This window comes from Chlorocebus sabaeus, chromosome 17 (genome assembly GCF_047675955.1).
Source record: "Chlorocebus sabaeus isolate Y175 chromosome 17, mChlSab1.0.hap1, whole genome shotgun sequence".
In the NCBI taxonomy this organism is placed as follows: domain Eukaryota; kingdom Metazoa; phylum Chordata; class Mammalia; order Primates; family Cercopithecidae; genus Chlorocebus; species Chlorocebus sabaeus.
The window spans coordinates 64,410,252-64,430,407 of NC_132920.1; the positions used below are offsets into that span (position 1 = coordinate 64,410,252).

The 20,156-nt window shown below is 33.8% G+C and overlaps 1 protein-coding gene across 1 annotated transcript in view; it reads right to left on the minus strand.

The window, feature by feature from the left end:
* LOC119620159 (protein eyes shut homolog) overlaps positions 1 to 16,561 on the minus strand; it is a 167,808-nt gene extending 151,247 nt beyond the window's left edge. The window contains exons 1-2 of the mRNA XM_073006186.1: positions 16,322 to 16,561; positions 13,429 to 15,195 (exon numbers count right to left, since the gene is read on the minus strand). Coding sequence (XP_072862287.1) covers positions 13,429 to 15,195; positions 16,322 to 16,346 — 1,792 coding nt within the window. The 5' untranslated portion in view covers positions 16,347 to 16,561. The remainder of the gene's footprint in view (positions 1 to 13,428; positions 15,196 to 16,321) is intronic.
* Positions 16,562 to 20,156: the final 3,595 nt, after the last annotated feature.

Genomic DNA, 20,156 nt, shown 5'->3' on the forward strand with positions numbered 1-20,156 from the left:
AATCTAACTGTGCTCCTCTCCCCCATTATCTATGTGACTTCATCCTCTACAGGTCTCTACCTTGCTTGCCTGTTCATCCACACTGTTGCTCCCTGATGACCCTAGAAAATGTGAACGTATGCCTACCTTAACACAGTACTGGCTATTTGCTCTGTGGGCTATTCTTCCCTCCTATAGCTACACAGCTAGTTCTCATCCTCTTCAAATTGTCTTCCTCAAAGAGATCAATCCTGATGGTAGAATGTAACATGGCTGTCACTCACTCTTCAATCCAGAACTTGTGACATCCCACACTTGCTCTACTTCTGCTTTTTCTTTTATCACATTCTCTTTCTCTGTCTCTCTTTCTGTGTGTGTGTGTGTGTGTGTGTGTGTGTGTGTGTTTCACACTTAGTGTTTATTATCTGTCTCTCTCCAATAGAAGTTAAGCTCCAGAGGGCAGAAAATTTGTCTCATTTTCTTGTTTAGTAATGTATCACCAACTATGGAGTCCAGGATATGGTGTGCTCGCAACAAAATATGCTACTAAGTGAAACATGGTTATTACAGAAGAATATATTTTATGGTAATCACTATTGTACTTAGGTGATAACACTGTTGAGGGGTTTAAATAATATCTTAATTATTGACATTCAATACCATCTCAAAATATTGCTGATTGATGCCTATTAAAGTGACAACTTGTCATATTGCACCACATGCTTTAAGTATAAATAGATTTGGGAGGCAACAGAAATATCTTTTCATTAATTTTCTATGTACAAGTGACTGACATTAGTAAATAGAATTTTAAAAGTCTGTGGAGAAGCAAGTTCTTCTCCTCATTAGCAGAATTAGGTATGTTGGTCCTGCCCATGGGCAAAAGAATGTGAGTCTCAGGTTTGAGATGAAACCAGTTTTGATCCCTACTCCCTTGCTTTAATCAATTCTGCCCTGGCCTCTCACAATACCCGGAGTGAGAGACGCTCTTCGCCAGAAGGCCCAGCTAAGAACTGCCCTAGCAGGAAAGTTAATGAAGGCCTGAAGGATAAAAATGATAAGCAGAACCTCACTTCCTTCCTTGAACAGTATATTAGAAGGCAAAATCCATGATATCTGGATTTCACACACTCAAATTCCAATGCCAGCTCACTGGAACCTGAGTCAAGGTAGTCCTTGCCTTTATATCATCTGGAAAGTTGTATAGACACCAAATATTCAACCCCAGATCATTCTCATTTATGAAGCAGGTATTAAATAAATGCCAGTTACTATCATAATTATCCTTGAAACCAGGAATTTTTATCTTCATTGCAATGATTTCTAGAGATACCCGCTGAGTATCTGTGCTGTTTCTTGGTCCAACCATTTCCTCCTTATAAATGTCCTCCACAAGCCTTATTTTATTATCATTGGACCAGGTCACAGACAGGGTTATTGGCTTAGGTCCTCTGCTTAGAACATGAAAATGCTCATTCTCATTCATATTCTCAGTGTAGAATTGACATTAAGACCTGAACCTTTGCTGAGCTGAACCTTTGCTGAGCTGAATCTTCGTTCAAGAACAGATAGCTCTTTCCTATATGAATCTTGCTTTCTGGACATCTGGAATCAAGCATTGGCTGGTTCCTTCAAAATAAGCCATAATCTCTTATCTTTACATGTCTCACTAGCTGCCTAGAGTCTCGTGGTATCAAATCATTTACCTGTTCAAAGTCACTCTTAGCCCTCATTAAGTTGATAATTTACTGGGATTACTGTATATTGAGCCACCCAACTTCTTCCTTAGGAACCAGTCACATTATATTTGTTTATTTTTAGTCCTAGGGTGTTTTCCCTTCCTAGACTTCTACATATTCATAGCTTATGTTGCTCTGTTCATAGAAGCTTTCACAGCTAAGCCTTCTTAGCCTATATTAAGTTGATAAGACAGTTTTTAAGATAGATGACTTACAGACTTTTCTGGGATCTCCATCCTTACAGCAAAGCTTTGGATAAAGTATTATATCTATTAACACATAACTTCTCCCGAAAAAGCCCAAATTTTGCTGAGGGAAGCTAACAGAAACAATAAATGACCAAAGTCAAAGTGACATTGAGTTATGCACAATATTCTATAGGAGCAAGGATAAAGGGAAAAATTAAATCTTCATTTCTTTTTCTTTTTTTTTTTTTACAAAAGTCCTCCAATGGGCAGTGATATTTGAATTGGGTCTTAGGACGGGCATTCTGATAGACTGGGCAATAAAGGGCATTCATGAACACTAAGTGCAGAGTTGTGCAACTGTATGACAGCACTGAGGAATGGTGAATCATAAAACAGCTTAGAAATGAGTGGTAGAGAATGACTTTAGATGATGCAATCAAGGTTGAATCTACTAGTTGGAATGCTTAGGATTTTAAACCTTTTCTCATGAAAAATGAGTAACTCTTATAACTTTTAAAACAGAGGAAAAAAATAATATGTATATGTATATATTATTTTTTAAACCTCTGAAAATAATGTGGAAGGCAGAATAGAAAGAATAGAGACTAGAAATTGTCCATTTAGAGAGAACTGCATTAGTTCAAAAGAGAACATAAGAGCCAAAACTGGAGTAATAATAAACAGACATAAAAAGCTGAGAGAATTCCTAAACAGAATTCATAGTATTTTTGATAAAATAAAGTTTACACTGAAGTTTAGAAATCCAGATGGATGTAAATTTCACAAGAGAGATGAATCAAGGTAAAGGAAATATGGGTAGGGAGGGAGATGGAGATTTTGGTGTTGGGACGATAACTATTTTATCTCAAGTTTAAAGTATTGAGAGACTTATAGGTGAAACACAATAAGTAGTACAAAATAAGAGTATATATCTCTGCAGATATTTGAAGCTATGAGTGAAAGAGGAAAGACAAATTGTGGAATAAAGGAATAAAAATTGACTAAAGAATGAAAGATGAGTGGAAAGAAAGCAGGGAGAAAGAGAGTGATGGGAAACATCTAAAAGCAAATGTTGGAGTATTCTAACATTTAAGTTGTCAGCATGTGAAGAGGAGTCTGTGCATAAAACTGGGGTGGCAGAGTAGGGAAGGAAATTACAAAATAGTGGCACCCTGGACCGGGTTACATGCAAAATGTTCTGGGCTGAACTGAAAAGGAAAATCAGGGACATTTGTTCAAAAAAATAGGGAAAACGTACTGTTACAGGTAATTAAAGCCTTTTCCTTTGTTTTATGGCCTTTATCTCATCATTTTATGGTATTTTATTTGCTGTTTAATGTCATTCTATGTAAGAAAAATTTTCAAATGTTGGCATAAATACTATCATTTATCTTTATGTTGTGTAATGCCAGCTTTAATGACAAATATAACAGAATTTAACAATTAGGAGGAAACATCAAAATTACATAATTCATATTTCATGGTTCACACATGCATTCTATTCTTTCCACAACAGTGGAAACACTGAAACCAGTGGCTTGCGTAATGCCCTTACGTTGCACTCCCTTTGAATCTGACTGAGCTATTACATACTACAGCTCCACCAAGAGTGAAGTCCTTCTGAGGTCACACACCCCTGAAGATAACACTGAACAGATCTGAGGACTTCACGAAGGGCAGATAATGGGTGTCTGCCACTGTCTATGTGTTTATGATAGGGAGCCATCAGAGTGGTAGAGAAGACAGGGTCGTTGTGACTTGAGATAGAACAATAGAATTAAGCAGGTCTGAAATCTGAGTTTTTCTGAGTCCATTTATGGCTGTTACTAAAACTTGGCCAGAAAAGTATAATAAACCAGACTGAGAATTGTCAAAATTTACCCATATCATTGTATCAGATGCTGGCAAGTTTTCCTATAAAGAACAACAACAGAGTAAGGATTCTGAGCTCGTTATGTGTGACACAATCTCTGTCTCAACTATTCAACTTTGTTGTCATTGTACAAAATTAGTCATAGATAATATGTAAACCAGTGGTCGGCAACCACTGGGCCATGGATTGGTAGCTGTCTGTGGCCTATTAGGAACTGGGCCACATAGCAGGAGGTGAGCCTCCTATCAGATCAACAGCTGCATTAGATTCTCTTAGGAGGTGAACCCCATTGTGAACTGCACATGTGAGGGATCTAGGTTGCATGATTCTTATGAGAATCTAACTAATACCTGGTAATTTGAAGTAGTGCAGTTTCATCCCAAAACTATCCCTCAGCCCCCCGTGGAAAAACTGTCTTCCACGAAACTGGTCCTTGGTGCCAGAAATTTTGGGGACTGCTGATGTACATGAATTGGTATAGTTATAGTTGTGTTCCAGTAAATCTGTCTTTCCAAAAACAAGGAATGGGCCAGATTTGGCCTGCAGGCCATAGTTTGCCAATCCTTGGTCTATGCTATTTTTTCCAAGGTCACGTACCAGTGAGATGGGTATTCAGCAATGAAAATGAAAGTATTTCAAAACCAAAGAGCTGTAGCATGCACAAAAAATGTTTGTATTATTAAACTATCACAATTACTCTACTGTATTCTCTATATAATATCAATAACTCTATTCCACACAGTGACTAGTGGGAATGAAATGCAAATAATGAATGCTCTGGAATACTACAAACTAGCACAATACAAAAACATGGGGTTTTCATTTGTTAGGAAGGTACTAGGAGATGTAAAGGAAAGAAAATGCCAGGATTTTACTTCTGATCTTATTGCTCGTGTGTGCTGGGTTTCAGCAGATACAGTCGGGCCTGTAGGAAAACCAGCAGCATTCATTACTGGGTTAGTTCCAAATTAGGTTAATTGTATATAATTTAAGTAAGTTAGAACAAAAGTGACGTTATATATTGTTACAAAAGATTCTGTCTTCTATGCAAGTACTTCCTTGGCAACAGGAAAAGGGTTCTGAGTGGCTCCTAATGTAGTAAAGTAACTTGGAGAGGTACGGTTGGAAGTGTCTACATTTTACTTGTAGGTTGGACATCTTCTTTGGTGTTTAATAGTTTTAATCAGAAAGAAAACTTCTTCCTTATTTGCTGGTTTATAAAATGTAAATATAGGAATGAAGAGTTTGAAAACCCTGGGATATAAACATTATTCAAAAAACACTAGGATATAAACATACGATTCAAAATAGGTAGAAAAGAAAAAAAATGTATTACTGTTTTAAAGAGTTATAGCTCATATTTTAACACTTCTGGGCCCAAATAAGCAAGCAGGAAAACAAACAAACAACCATAGTGCTGGCTAGTGCCTGTCACAAAGTAGACCATCAATGAACACCTGAATATTGAATAAAATGATGTGATTAGGCTAGGTGCAGTGGCTCACACCTGTTATCCCAACACTTTGGGAGGCCGAGGTGGGTGGATCACCTGAGGTTGGGAGTTCAACACCAGCCTGACCAACATGGAGAAACCCCATCTCTACTAAAAATACAAAATTAGCTGGGAGTAGGGACACAGTCCTGTTATCCCAGTTACTCAGGAGGCTGAGGCAGGAGAATCGCTTGAACCCAGGAGACGGAGGTTGCAGTGAGCCGAGATCGCACCATTGCACTCCAGCCTGGGCAGCAAGAACGAGATTCCGCCTCAAAAAAAAAAAAAAAAAAAAAAAAAAAAGATGCGATTAATTCCTTTCAATTTTTCTTCTAATTTCACTAAAATGTAAAGAATGCTGTAGAAATGTGATTAATGATTTTAACATAAACATATAATTTCATTAAAAATATGTAGATGGCAAGTTTGTATATAAAGTATATCTCTGTATTCCATGCAAGATATATATTATACTTTTTTCAATTGATTTCCTGTTAACTATTATAATGCTTGACTTAAAATAATTTTCTACATGAATATATTTCTCAAAATTCTTGTAGTTTATTTTAATCTAATATGAATAAAATGATCAAATATGCTTTTTGAAGTATTCCTAATATCTCAATAAAACATATTTGCAAGAACATATTGTTCTGACAAAGTATATATAGTAATCTGTAAAGCATGTAGAAAATAAAAGTAAACATTAAAAACAATATTAAGGTTCCGGAAGAATTAGGTTGCCTCTGTGTGGTGTGCATGTATACATGTATCTAGAAGTAGGTTGTATACATGGTTTACCTTTTTTTTTTTCCTATAGGATGAGAAAAAGCAATTTTCCATGTCAATATTTACTTAATAAAGCCACCATATTAGGATAATAGTTGTTTTCCAATTTTCTTAAATTTTCATGTAATTTTACTATATCAGTAATAATTTTCTAAAGTTGAAATTATAATATTTTAATGCTTTTAAAATGTCTATTAGAAAATAATCCTCCAGAAAGATGGTGCCAATTTACACTCCCACCCACAGAGTGCCTTCACTGTGACTTTCCTAATTCAGACCATTACAATTGGGGGGAAAAAAAAAAAGACTAACAAGTAGTTACAATTTGTGTCACATTTTGAATTTGGTACTGAGTTGCTCTTAATAATTTTTGAATATATTTTACTGCATATAGTTATTTTTTGCAAATTGTTTTACTGTTCTAGTGGTCAGCATTTTGCCATTAATTTAAAAGACCACTTAAAAATCATATGTCTGTCTTACAAGGTAAAACATAGCTGCATATATTTTCTTTAACAATGCTTAAGACCATTTTTTTTTGTCTTAGAAAGGTACTAGTTTTAGTTAATGTACTATAAAATGTACTCACTATCATCATTTAATTTATAATTTTCTAATTTTGCTTTCAGAGTTAAACATTTTCCATTTTGAGATCAAATAAATACTATTCTTTGACCCAGCAATATCGTTACTGGATATATACTCAAAATAAAATAAAATAATTTTACTAAAAAGACATGTACACTTGTATATTCATCACTGCACTATTCATAACAGCAAAGACATAGAACCAACCCAGGTGCCAGTCAATGGTGGACTCATAAATGAAATGTGGTGCGTATACACCATTGAATACTACACAGCCATAAAAAGAACAAAATCATGTCATTTGCAGCAATATGGATACAGCTTGAGGCCACTATCCTAAGTGAATTAGCAGAGGAATAGAAAACCAAATACTACATGTTCTCATGTGTAAGTGAGAGCTAAACAGTGAGTACCTATGGACATAAAGATAGGACCAGTAGACACTTTGGACTAGTAGAAGCTGGGGAGGGAGCTTGTAGGAGTTGAAAAACCTACCCATTCGATACTATGCTCATTACTTGAGTGATGAGATCTGTACTTTAACCTCAGCATCACACAATACACCATGTAACAAAGCTGCACACATACCCACTGTATCTAAAACAAGTGTTGAAACTTTTATTCAGATCATTTAATGTTTTGTTTTGCAATTTCATGTGGTTATTCCTGATAGTATTTATTTTGGTCTGAAACATAGAGAACGAGTTTTCAAAATAACACAATGCATCAATAGAATTCATTAAAGAATCTTTCTCTATGGACTCACAATCCTCCCTCCTTGGATGTAGTTTTATATATAGCATGTATATCTAGACTTTCTATTCTATTTCCTTTTGTCAGCATTGTCTGAAACAATATAATATTTTAACTGTAGTTTTAATGTATTACATAAACATACACATTCTCTTATTGCCCTTCCCATTCAACACTTTCTTGATTATACTTTTGCACTTAAAAATAATATAAGTTCTAAGTATTATCTTATTTGGACTTGTTTGGAATATCTTTACACTTTTCAAATACTGTATGTAACATTAAGAGCCTACATTTCTGAGTGCTCAAATTAAGATATCACATGTTCATTTATACACTTTTATGGTTAGTAAATTTTACCTTTTAAACTGTTCTGTATGGTTTTAATAAGCAGTAGTTGGAATTTTCTGTTGCTTAATGCTATGACTTGGATATTTGTGTCTACTCTAAAATTCATGTTGAAGCTCAGTCACCGGTACTGCAGTATTAAAAAGTAGGGTCGTTAGGAGGTGATTAGACCGTGAAATATTCTCTCTTCTGGATATAATTAGGGTTTGATAACAGTGCTTGATGGGGTGAGTTCAGCCCTTTTGACATTTCTTCCACTTGAGGACATCTAGAATGCCCCATATATGAGGAAACATTCTTCACTAGACACTCATTGAACTTGCCGGCACCTTGATCTTGAACTTACCAGTCTCCAAAACTGAGAAATAAATACCCATTCTGTGGTATTTTGTTATAGTAACACAAATAGACTGAGACGCTTAATGCATTTTTCCATATTTTCTAAATTATGTGTAAGAAATTTGTGTACATGTATACATAAGGCATTTTTAACTGTTAATGAGTTTAATGAAACTATCTCTTCTGTTTCAGCATTAAGACACTGAATATTGTTGTAAGCTATTTATAAATTGGTATGATTAGGAAATATTAATAGATGCCAAAAAGATTTGAAGATGTAATTCTTTTTAGAAAAAAAAATCAAGAGATAAAATGAACACATTTAATAATCTATCAATTGAGTGTTAAAGTCTTTTTGTTTAATGATGCAGTAAATTATATCTTAACTTGATTTATCCTTTATATTCTTGGAGAAATGCCCCTTTATCATTTATTACAATTTTATCTACAGTGTATATTTTTAAGTTTAGAATTTTACAACTAAAAACGGAATAAACATAACTCAAACACTCTATTTTTTCCTATCCATTGCTATTCGAGAATATTTGGTTCATGAAGCTCTGGTTGCTCTTTTTTTATATCCTTCCCAAATAACTGGTAGAAAAAGAATAGAGTCATATTGCTGTAGGGAAATAATGACAAATTGCTAGAATATTCCCTTTTTCTCTTAAATTTTATTTCCTTAGTATGTTAAATTAAATCACACAAATTCGTCCAGTTTCGAAGATGTCCGAGAAAAGGACTTCGATTCAATTTCATTCAGCTGTCACTGTACTACAGGACCGGCAATCATGCACTTCAAAAAGTACACAAAGCTCAAAGAATCAAGTTGATAGAGGTGGCTCCATGATGCCTCACTTTGTTAATTACAAGAGGTTGCTCAGAGTGTCTTTTTATTTGTTTATTTATTTATTTATTTATTTATTTATTTATTTTTTGCTAGTGGTCCAATACAAAGTGAGAAATTCACCATCAGCAAGGGACTCTAAAATTATAGGCTTGCCATCTTAGCCACTTTTCTATTATGGGAATACCACATATGGTGAAAATGATAGCACTCAGTGGTCCACTTTGGAAGCAGACATCTCTCTTCGTCAGTTGCACATTTGTTCTATATTTTGGCAGTGTCATGGAAACCATTATGTGTAAGAAACAGTCATATATATAATAGTTCAATCTTTCAAGATCTTTCCACTGTAGAACATTAGACTATGGCCTATCATATCATTTCTCCACATGAAGAGATTAGACCAGAGTTTTTATAAAGATCATTTCCAGTAATATGTTTTAATGACTTTATACAACGACTATTAAGCAGCTATTTTAATGGCACTTTGTGTTATATGTTAGGTGCACAAGAATGAACAACACAGAAATCATCCTTATGTCATGCTAGTTGTTTAACTTGGTGCTGGCTATCATTTTAGGTTTTATAGGACCACCTCACATGCAGTTTACAAAAATGGGACAATAATTAAATTGAGGATATTTTCAAAGTTTACTAAGAAAATTTGTTTTGATTAAAACTTATAATAATGAAATTTTAACTTCGGTTTTATAAAAACTCTTGTCAATACATTCTGTTTTACTATAATTGCTGCATGTTTTAACTAATAGCAAAAATAATAAATGAAAACTTGCATATTTTCATTTTAATATGACTGGATATATCCTAAAATGATGAAAAATTGATCTTTTCTTTTTGTAGAAACCATGTTAGAATAAAAATACCTATGGGAGGAATAAATATTGAATATGCATCTCATGAGAAACAACATATGTTTTCATTATATTCTTAAGGGACCCTAAGGAGTTCTAATTTACTTGTGACTGAACATTAATTCTTTCTTGAGAAGTTCAGTAGTTAGGCCAAAAACATGATGTCTTTTCTTTATAAATATATGCTATAAAATAAACAGAATGAATACATATTTCAACTGTCTTTTTATATTCAGTTCATATTTATAAGAATGTATATATAAAAATGAGTCATATTTTTAATATTATAAAATGTTTCAAATCTATACATTTGTTTAGTTTTAAGTTTTCTGACTTTAGTTTTATTACAGATTTCCGATAAGCAACACAGTGTTAAATTATCAAATTTCTTTTATTATCAAAAATATATCTCTATACCTAGGTTTTCCAATGATAAAATAAAATGTTTGTAGATCCTTATATGTGTAATAAAATATATACTATAGCAATCCCTTACTATCTTGGAAATATTTCTCATTGTATTTATATTAAAAGTATATTATAATTAGATTTAAATCAAACAATGATATAAGTACATTATGCCTGGATAATGACTTGGTTAAATAAAAAAAAAATCAAACGACAAACCAGGAATACATACAGAGGAAAACAAGTAAACAGGCAGATTTTTCCATGGTACTTACTTTAGTCAGACATTAACTAAACTCCTTGAAAATGTTTCAGGTAGGAACTGACAAACATTTTCTACAAAGTATTAGACAATAAGTATTTTAGGTTGTGTAGGCCACATGGCTTCCTTAACACTTACTCATTCTTTTGTGACATTAAGTATCAAAGCAGCTGTAGACAATATGCAAGCAAATAGGCATGTCTGTGTTTTAATAAATCTTTATTTAAAGAAGCAGGCATGGAAAAAGATTTGATTTCAAGGGCTGTGGTTTGCCAACCCAGCTTTAGAAGCATTATAAGATTTTGGAGGAGAAACAGATGTCCTTGTAGGTATAGTAATGAAGATTTGGGAGAATGTGTGTAGGTTTTATGCCATATTATACTAATTTTTGTAAGGGAGTTGAGTATCTATGGATTTTGGTATCTGCATGTCCCTGGAACCCAATCTTTCATGGATACAAAACAATGACTACTATGACAATATCTCCATCTAAATTGCGTAAAACATTTTTAAAAGAAGAAAATACTTTAGTAACCAAGACAGTTGGGAATTGCGTAAAAGAAAGACATGTGGATTAATGGAGAAAAACTAAGACTCCAGAAGTTGACCCGCATGTATATCATTGATTGATTTTTGACGAGGTGTAAAAGTAATTCCATGGATAAGGAATACGCTTTTAAACACAGGGCTCTGGAACAATTGTATCACCAAGTTTTTCTATTTTCCTTTCCTTCATTGCCAGATAATTTTAAGATGAATTAGATGGAAAAGCAGATGAATTAGACTAGATGGTATTTGTCAGTTGAGAAGTTAGAAATAAGTTCATTTGCTAAACAAATATGATGGTTATGATATTCATGCTAAGATCAGAAAAAATTGAAATAATCACTGTGATGAAAATTTTAGGAAGCCAATTCAAAATTAATTAGGATTGCCTAGAAGAATTAAGAGCCTAGTTGAGGAATTTCATAAGAATTTTAGTGGAACAAGCCATTATTATGCATTTTGACAAAATACAAGCTGGAAACTGACAAACGTAGGAATTTAATACATCAACATTTGCTCTTCCTGATCTTCTTCCCACCCTTGTTTATTCTACCCTCTAAACACTGGAGACCAATTCAAAGGACTGGCTTTAGCCTCCAGCTACTGAACAACTTTGGCTAGTAAGAAGCACCTGCAAAAGACTAGAAGACAACAGGAAAGGGATTGTCTAGTATGGTCTAGTCTCCTCCCTGTCTGTCCGTATTGGATTACCTGTGTCCTACTTCCAAAGGCCACAGCTTCTGTAACCTAGAAGCCTTCCATTTTAGGTTCTGATCCTTCTCTTTCCTCTGTCTCTTTAGGCCCAGTGCTGGTAACTATGTTTTGCTGTTATTGCTCTCTTCAGAACCATAAGATCCTTAGTTTTCCTTAAACTCTACTCACATTTTAATAAATAATCACTCTATTAAACTCTCCTCAAATACCCAATTAGACTGTGTTTATTCACTGATGTGACCCTGATCAACACAGAGGATAAACATATTGGAAAATGTCAACAAATGCCTTGCAAATGATTTATCATAATGATTAAATGACTAGAAAGGCATGAGAAACTGGAAGGAGATTAGGAGATGCAGGTGAGGTCAAAATAATCAAAGAATAGTTGCAATGGGAATGAAGAATGGGAAGAGTGAAAAGTAGCAAAATTATGTTTTAAAAGACAAAACTTAAGGTTTTATTTCCTAACAATTAAGAATTTGTGTTCTGATTATTTCCAAGAGTTGGCTATAGGATGTATTGTTTGAAAGACATTTTAACTCTGCTACATTTACCAAGAACCTTATATGTGGAAAATGACGTATTAGGCATTCTGTGTGAGTTGTAACAGCTAAACCACAATCTATCAGTCTGTAAAAGTACAAGGAGAATGCCACATTTAAATTTGTAATTAATTTTATCATGCATAAGAAATTTTGTAGACAAAATTATATCATATTAAACATACCAAATAGAATGACTTGTTCTTTCATGTTACTGAATTTTCAGCCGTAAGTTATACACCCAACCCCTTTAAATATTGAGGTAATATATGAAGCAAAAAAACACAACCATAAATACACAGACACAAAACACTATAAGTTTATCATCAAAAGAAAATTAATTTCACTGCCACAAAGTAACACTTGAAAATTCCATAAGATAGAACTTCTTTAAATAATGGAAAATCTTCTATTTCCGATAAGCGCAATTTGATAGCATTATCTTACCAATTTGATAGCAATTACAAGGGGAGAAGAGATTAGTGCTTTCAAATGTGCTTTAGAGTAAGAACTGTTATCTAAGAAAACTGGCTTGTCATTAATATACCAAGGCTCTGAATTCAAATTCACAGATATTATCTCTTTCATTTTTTTGTATAGTGCTTTTGTTAAATAAAATACATGACATTAACTTACATTCTGAATTATATAAAATGAAACATCAAAACGTTAAATTTAAAAATGATATACCATGCCATAGAGGACAGGAAATCTCAATAAAGTTCCAGTGATTTCATCTTTCCCATATAAAAAAAGGCCACCACCGAAGATACCGTTAGAAAGAGTATGCCACATTGTGTTCAACCTGACAAAGAAGCTATTTCAAGAAATGAGAATAATAAAAGTTATTTCTAAACTTTGAAAGATCTGTTGTAATGAATTGAACTAGTTCAGTTTCTGATTGCTTGCCAGCAGTATAGCTGTCTCCAACCTACTACTGTATTGATCTGGTAGCCTTTGTGGCAGTGCATAAAGAATAACCATCTGTGTCAGGTACAACAGCAGGTGCCTTCTCCATTGAACTGGCTGCTGCCCTGATTACAATGAGGCTGTTTAGAGCACCTGGTGACCATGACAGGCTCTTTCTTCTCTGTAGAAAAGAAACTCATTTCTAAAAGTTTACTGAACAGAAACTGAGAAACTCACCAGAAATCATCTGCTGTTGAGGTGCCACAATGGATTCCAGTGAAGACAAAGTAAGAGATCTAGTGAAGGGAAGATGCCAGCTTGCAGTGGGAAATTCCTGATATTGTACACTAGGCTGAAGTTCCCATTTGGACCATTCTGAATAAGTCTTGACTTCTTTATTAAGAGAGGTCATATAATCTATAAAATATGGCCAATCTGGAGTAATTACAGACATGGAGGAAGACGTCTCTATTGAAAGTGCTGGAGTTGCTGAAACTGTATAAAATGCAACATTGGTAGTGACTTCTGAAAAATCAGGCATTGAGCCTGTCAATGGTGGCAGATTATTTTTGAGGTCATTTGCAAGTGTAATTTCTGAATATGTCTTTAAAGTAACATCCGGATAACTTCGTAAGTTTAACTCAAAATCTAGAGAACTATCACTTGGGTGAAGTTTGAACGGTGTATGAGATCCTTTACTTTTTTCCATGTCCAATAAGCTGTCTTGATTTAGTACCTCAGTGGGGCCCGTAGTTATGCCATATTGTCTTATTTTCAATAGTTTTAAAATGTTTTCTGATACTGACAGTTCATCAGTAGTCAATTTTGAAGTCAAATCAGAATTCATCAAGTCTGAAGAGATAGCTTGTGAAGGGACAATGGATAAACAAGTCTTATGCAAACATAAATTAACATCCAAATTACTTGATAGGGTAATGGATTCTTCCAAGGATGAGGATAAAATTGTTCTTTTTGCACTCTTTTTAGAAGGAAATAAAGATGGCACTTCTGTGAATGCCACTGATGGTGTTATTTCAGTAGCAGAAGAAAATGAATGCCCAGAAGTGATAGTTTGAGCTCCCATTAGTGCATACCAGCTGGCTAATATCGCTGAGTTCATCCAGAATGTCTCATAAAAGTGGGACTGTTTGCTATGCAAAACTTGATCTGAGAATTCATGAGAGGATTTTATTTCAGTCATAGAACATGTTGCACATGTTTGGCTTAATTCTCTTAAAGAATCAGCAGCCTGTGATTTGATGTTTGTGAGTCTCTGGTTGCTTGAAGCTTCAGTAATAGCCTGATATTCACCGGGAATGAAGGCTTTTGTACCGAACCGGTGCATAGCTGATGAGTTTAAGATGGTTACCTGTTTAGATATAATTATCTTAGCAGGAAAAATGGGAGACATCGAGGAGCTGAGCAATCTCCAGTGCTCTCTTCTTGAAATTAAAGAAACAGCTGAATATTCTTCGATATCCTCTTGAGCCCCCCTAGAGACAACTGGAGTTGCACTTATGGAGGCAGCTGTAAGCAGGAATCCACGGGAGAGTAATGAGTGTCTGTTTAACTCAATATCAGCCCCTGGAATGCTTCTAATTACTGAAGTCGTTGGGGTAGCAGATGAAGCAACAGTCTGATAGTTCTCAAATAATAAAGATTGTGTAGGAAAAATAAAATCTGACATTAAGGAAGACATAATAAATGAGGTCCTTGCTCTCCTATCAGGAAAAAAGAAACCTAGTGTGGCTGCTGAAGTTCGAATAGGCATATGCGATACCGATGTTTTGTCCTGGACAATTTGTGCCGGGTCATGAATACCAAAATTCAGGAATGGAGAAGAGGAAACATCTGTGGAAGAAAGAAGGCTGTGTTTTGCTGAAAGCTCTCTAGTGACAATCAGTTCTTCGAGTAAGTAGCTTTCCAAGTGTGTGCTAATTCTTAACGTTGCCAAACCAGTGGTTGGGAGAATGTCATGCTTGACAATGCCTGTCTGTTTTGGACCTACAAAAAGGAAAAAGTCAAAAAGATTAGAAAAATGAATTAGAAATGAACCACTTTGGCACTGGGATAAATCTCAGGCAAATTGCACTGCCACCTTACATCCATTATATGCAGACAAATATGGTTCTGTAAATCATATTTCTAATAAAAGTATATGAGGAGGTTTAATGATTTCACAAACTGCATAAATGCAAAGATTCCTATTATTTACACTCCATGGGAGGGTTAAAGTCAGGCTAAATGGCATTACACGGAATTGACATATTCCCAACTAAATGACTCCTTTAAATTAGAAAACATGAAAAATTACAACACCTTTGCATTGACACAACCAATGAATGTTTGACCTATCGGGTTAGAAATGTTAGAAATATTGTTTTACTTCTTCAATAGGCAAAATGTTCTGTTTATATTAGATAACACTATATTTCAATTTAAATTTTTAAAAGAATAGAAATTACATAGATGAAAAATAGACAAGGTACATTTCTACTTAGAATATCCAATAGCCTTCAAAATTATTTTTTCTTAAAGAATTCCTTGCTAAGAACTACAATTCTTACTCTGATTATCTGAAGTGGCATTGACTACATGAAGAGTAAATTTGGAATTTAATATATAATGTACTGTTTATAATATGACATCACTTGATTTAGAAAGTTAAATAATTGAACATGTAAAAAACAGCCTCAAGTTGTTAAAATAATTCACAATAGGAAAATAAGCATATATCTTTTATCTGAGTGTTAGTCAAATAATTTAATAGGAATATAAATTTACATTAATGACTCAGAGACTATGAAGTAAAGACACACTGAAGCAAGTAGCACAATGCCCTTTTAAAACAAAATGTGCTGGGATTGAGGTCCAGTTGTCTATTAAAATTTACACAGTGGACAGTGGAATAAAAACTGTTAATTTACATTTTTTTACTGATCCAGAAATAGTATTAGCAAACAACATTGCTTAAAACAAAACTTTAAACAGGACACATAACCAATAATGCTCAATTTTCACCCCTAAAAATCATGTATCTCAGAAAGAAAGATTTTAATAATTCAGAAAATATGCTTTTAATACACAACTTTTTCAAACTCAAACTTCTTTATATCTTACTTCTACTTACCTTGATCAACTGGATAAGTATCCATTATGGTTGGTATTCTAGTAGCCTTTATAGATGGAAAGCTATTGACCAAAGTCTCAGAAGGGGAAACTGTATATGTCTGTGTGGAAATGGGATCTGTTCTTTGAAAGCTGGGAGTTAAACAGGTAATTCTCCTTATTTCATCACCACAAAGAAGCCCAATGGAGCAGGTCTGAAAATGACAATTACAGTAATTAAATTAAGTTCAATTTCTTTGTTCCTGAGAGAAATTTTAAAGTTTGTTTTGGAATCCATTTGCATTTTCATAGACACATTGGATAGCTCAAATAAAATATTTTACTTGAAAATTAAATCTCTATAGTAAATTTTACCCATATTTCAAAATGGACTCAATCCTTTCAATTAGAGATATGCACAGTTGAATGCCCAAATTTATTCTTAATTCCTTTAATTTAAAGTCAAAATACTACTTTTACATTTGTTTTGAGAATATAGTTTTTCAATGAGGAATTTGTACTCTATGGTAATTAATGTGGATATATAAAAAAAGTCACATTACAAATTATAAAACTTTTCTGCTCTAAAAGTAAAATTTAGTTGGAAACTAATGCAAAATGTAGTATCTGCAACAGAAAATTTGAAAATATATTCTTGTAATTTGCAAATTATTTTAGTTTGTATTGGCTTGCATTAGGAATGATCTTTATATGTTTTAGTTTGACATGAAAAGGCTGTTTCTACCATATCCTATAAAATAGCTTTCACATGAAGAAACTGTGAATGAAAATTGTGATGCTGTATAAATAAGTACAAATGGACCAGAGAGATACTTTTATAAATGTAGAGTTAAAAACTAGTTATACTATATGAATCATTTTTATTTGTAAGAAAATAATATTTCAAAATGATTTTAAAATACTAATACATGTCTATTTCCTAACACTAAAGACATACGTAATAGGCATCCCTGCTTTAGTGTTCTAATATTTGTTAAAGATTACATTTCATTTTTCAGAACACTTAATTCTTGTTTCAGATGTAGGTGGTGGTTGTTTCACAGTTCCATATTCTGTAGTCACTTTGAACTCACACCAAGAAGTTTGTATAAATAAATGTCAGATGATTCCTGATGTTAGATAACTGCTTCTCTCAACAAAGAAAAGCCCAGGACCAGATGGCTTTACTGCTGACATTGATCATACTTTTAGAAAAGAACTAACACCAACTCTTCTCAAGCTATTACAAAACACTGAAGAGAAGGAAATTCTTCCTTACTCATTCTATGAGACCAGCATTACCCTGACACCAAAACTAGATAAGAACATAAAAAAAAAAAAATCCACAGGCAACTATTATCGACGACCCTAGATGCAAAAGTTCTCCCCAAAACACTAGCAAACTGAACACAACACATCAAGAAGATAATACACTATGATCAAGTGGGATTTATCCCAGGTATGCAAGGATGTTTCAACATATGTAAATCATTAAATGTGATATATTAACCAATAATATCAAGGACAAAATCTATATAAATATCTCAATAGATGCAGAAACTAATTTGATAAAATTGAACATCACTTCATCATAAAAACCCTCAACAAATTTGTCATAAAAAATACCTTAACATAATGAAGGCCACGAATGACAAACCTACACCTGAAATCATACCTAATGGGCAAAAGCTGAAACCCTTTCCTCCAAGAACTGTAAAAAGACAGGATGCCCACTTTCAATATTGTTATTCACCATTGTCCTGGAAGTGCCAACAAGAGCAATTAGGAATGAGAGAGAAATAAAGGGCATTCAAATTAGAAAAGAGGAAATCAAATTGACCCTCTTTGCCGAAGACATAATTTTATATATAGAAAAACCTAAAGACTCTACCACAAAATCTCTTAGAGCTGATGAACAAATTCAGTGAAATTGTAGAATAAAAAAATCAACATACAAAATTTAGCATTGTTTCCATACACCAATAATGAACTATCTGAAAAAGAAATTAAAAATGCAATCCCAGTCACAATAGCCACACAAAAGAAATACATAGGAATAAATTTAACCAAAGAGGTGAAAAATCTCTTCAAGGAAAACTACAAAACACTGATGAAAGACATTGAGGAGGACACAAATGAAGGGAAAGACATCCCGTGCTCATGGAGCAGAAGAATTAATACTGTTTAAATGACTGTATTAAACCATTCTGCATTGTTATAAAGAAATACTTGAGACTGGGTAATTCATAAATAAAAGAGGTTTAATTGGCTTTCAGTTCTGCAGGCTTTAGAAGAAGCATGGCGCTGGCATCTGCTTAGCTTCTAAGGAAGCCACAGAAAGTTTACAGTCATAACAGAAGATGAAGAGGGAGTAGGCACATCACATGACAAAAGCAGGAGCAACAAAGAGAGAGAGGAAGAGAGAGATAGAGAGCCAGGGAGGGGACTGGTAGGAGACACACTTTAAAATAACCAGATCTTACAGGAACTCACCAACTATTGTGACAACAGCAGAAACTGATGAGGGATCCGCCCCCATGACCCAAACTCCTCCCCTCAGGCCATACCTCCAGCACTGGGATTGCAATTTAACATGGGACTTGGGCGAGGTCAAATATTCAAACTATATGAATGACCATGCCACTCAAAGCAAACTACAGATTCAAAGAAATCTCTATCAAAATACCAATGATATTTTTCAGAGAGATAGGAAAAACAATTCTAAGTTTATATGGAATCACAAAAGATTCTAAATAGCCAAAGCAATCCTAAGCAAAAAGGACAAAGCTGAAAGCATCACACTCTCTGTCTTGAAATTATACTGTGAAGCTATAGTAACTTAAAACATCATGGTATTGCTATAAAAACAGACACACAGACCAATGAAACAGAATAGAGAAGAAAGAGACATATCCATATATTTACAGCTAGCTGATTTTTGACAGAGATACCAAACGTTAGAGAAAGAATGCTCTCTTCAATAAATAGCACAGGGAAAACTGGATATTCATATGAAGAAGAATAAAACTAGACTCCTATCTCTCACCATAAAGAAAAATCAACTCAAAATTGATTAAAGACTTAAGCATGAGACCCCAAGCTATAAAACTACTAGAAGAAAACATAGGGTAAATACCTCAGGACATTGGTATAGGCAAAGATTTGTATCAGTATGATCTCAAAAGCACAAGCAACAAAAACAAAAATAGACAAATGGAATTGAGTTAAACTAAGGATCTTCTGCATAGAAAAAGAAACAATTGACAGAGTCAACAGATAACCTGCAGAATGAAAGAAAATGTTTTCACACAATGCATTCAACAAGGAACTAATATTTATAATTTTACAAGGAACTCAAACAACTCAAAAACAATAAAAAATACAACCCTATCAAAAAAAAGTGGACAAAGGGCATGAATAGGCATTTTTTTTTTCAAAAGAAGACATACAAATGGCCAATAAACATATGAAAAGCTGCTCAATGTCACTAATCATCAGAGAAAAGCCAATTAAAACCACAATGAGATATCATCATACATAAGTTAGAATGGCTATCATTAAAAAGACAAAAAATAACAGATATTGGCAAGGATGTAGAGAAAAGGGAATCCTTATATGTTTTTGGTAGCAATGTAAACTAGGACAACCTCTGTGGAAAACAGTATGGAGATTTCTCAAAGAACTAAAAAATAGAACTACCATTCAATGCAGCAGTCCCACTACTGGGTATATATGTAAAGAAAAATAAATCATCATAGAAAAAAAGATACATATATTAATATGTTTATCACAGCACCATTCACAATAGCAAAGATGTGGAATCACCCTGTCAGTGAAGACTGGATCAAGAAAATTGT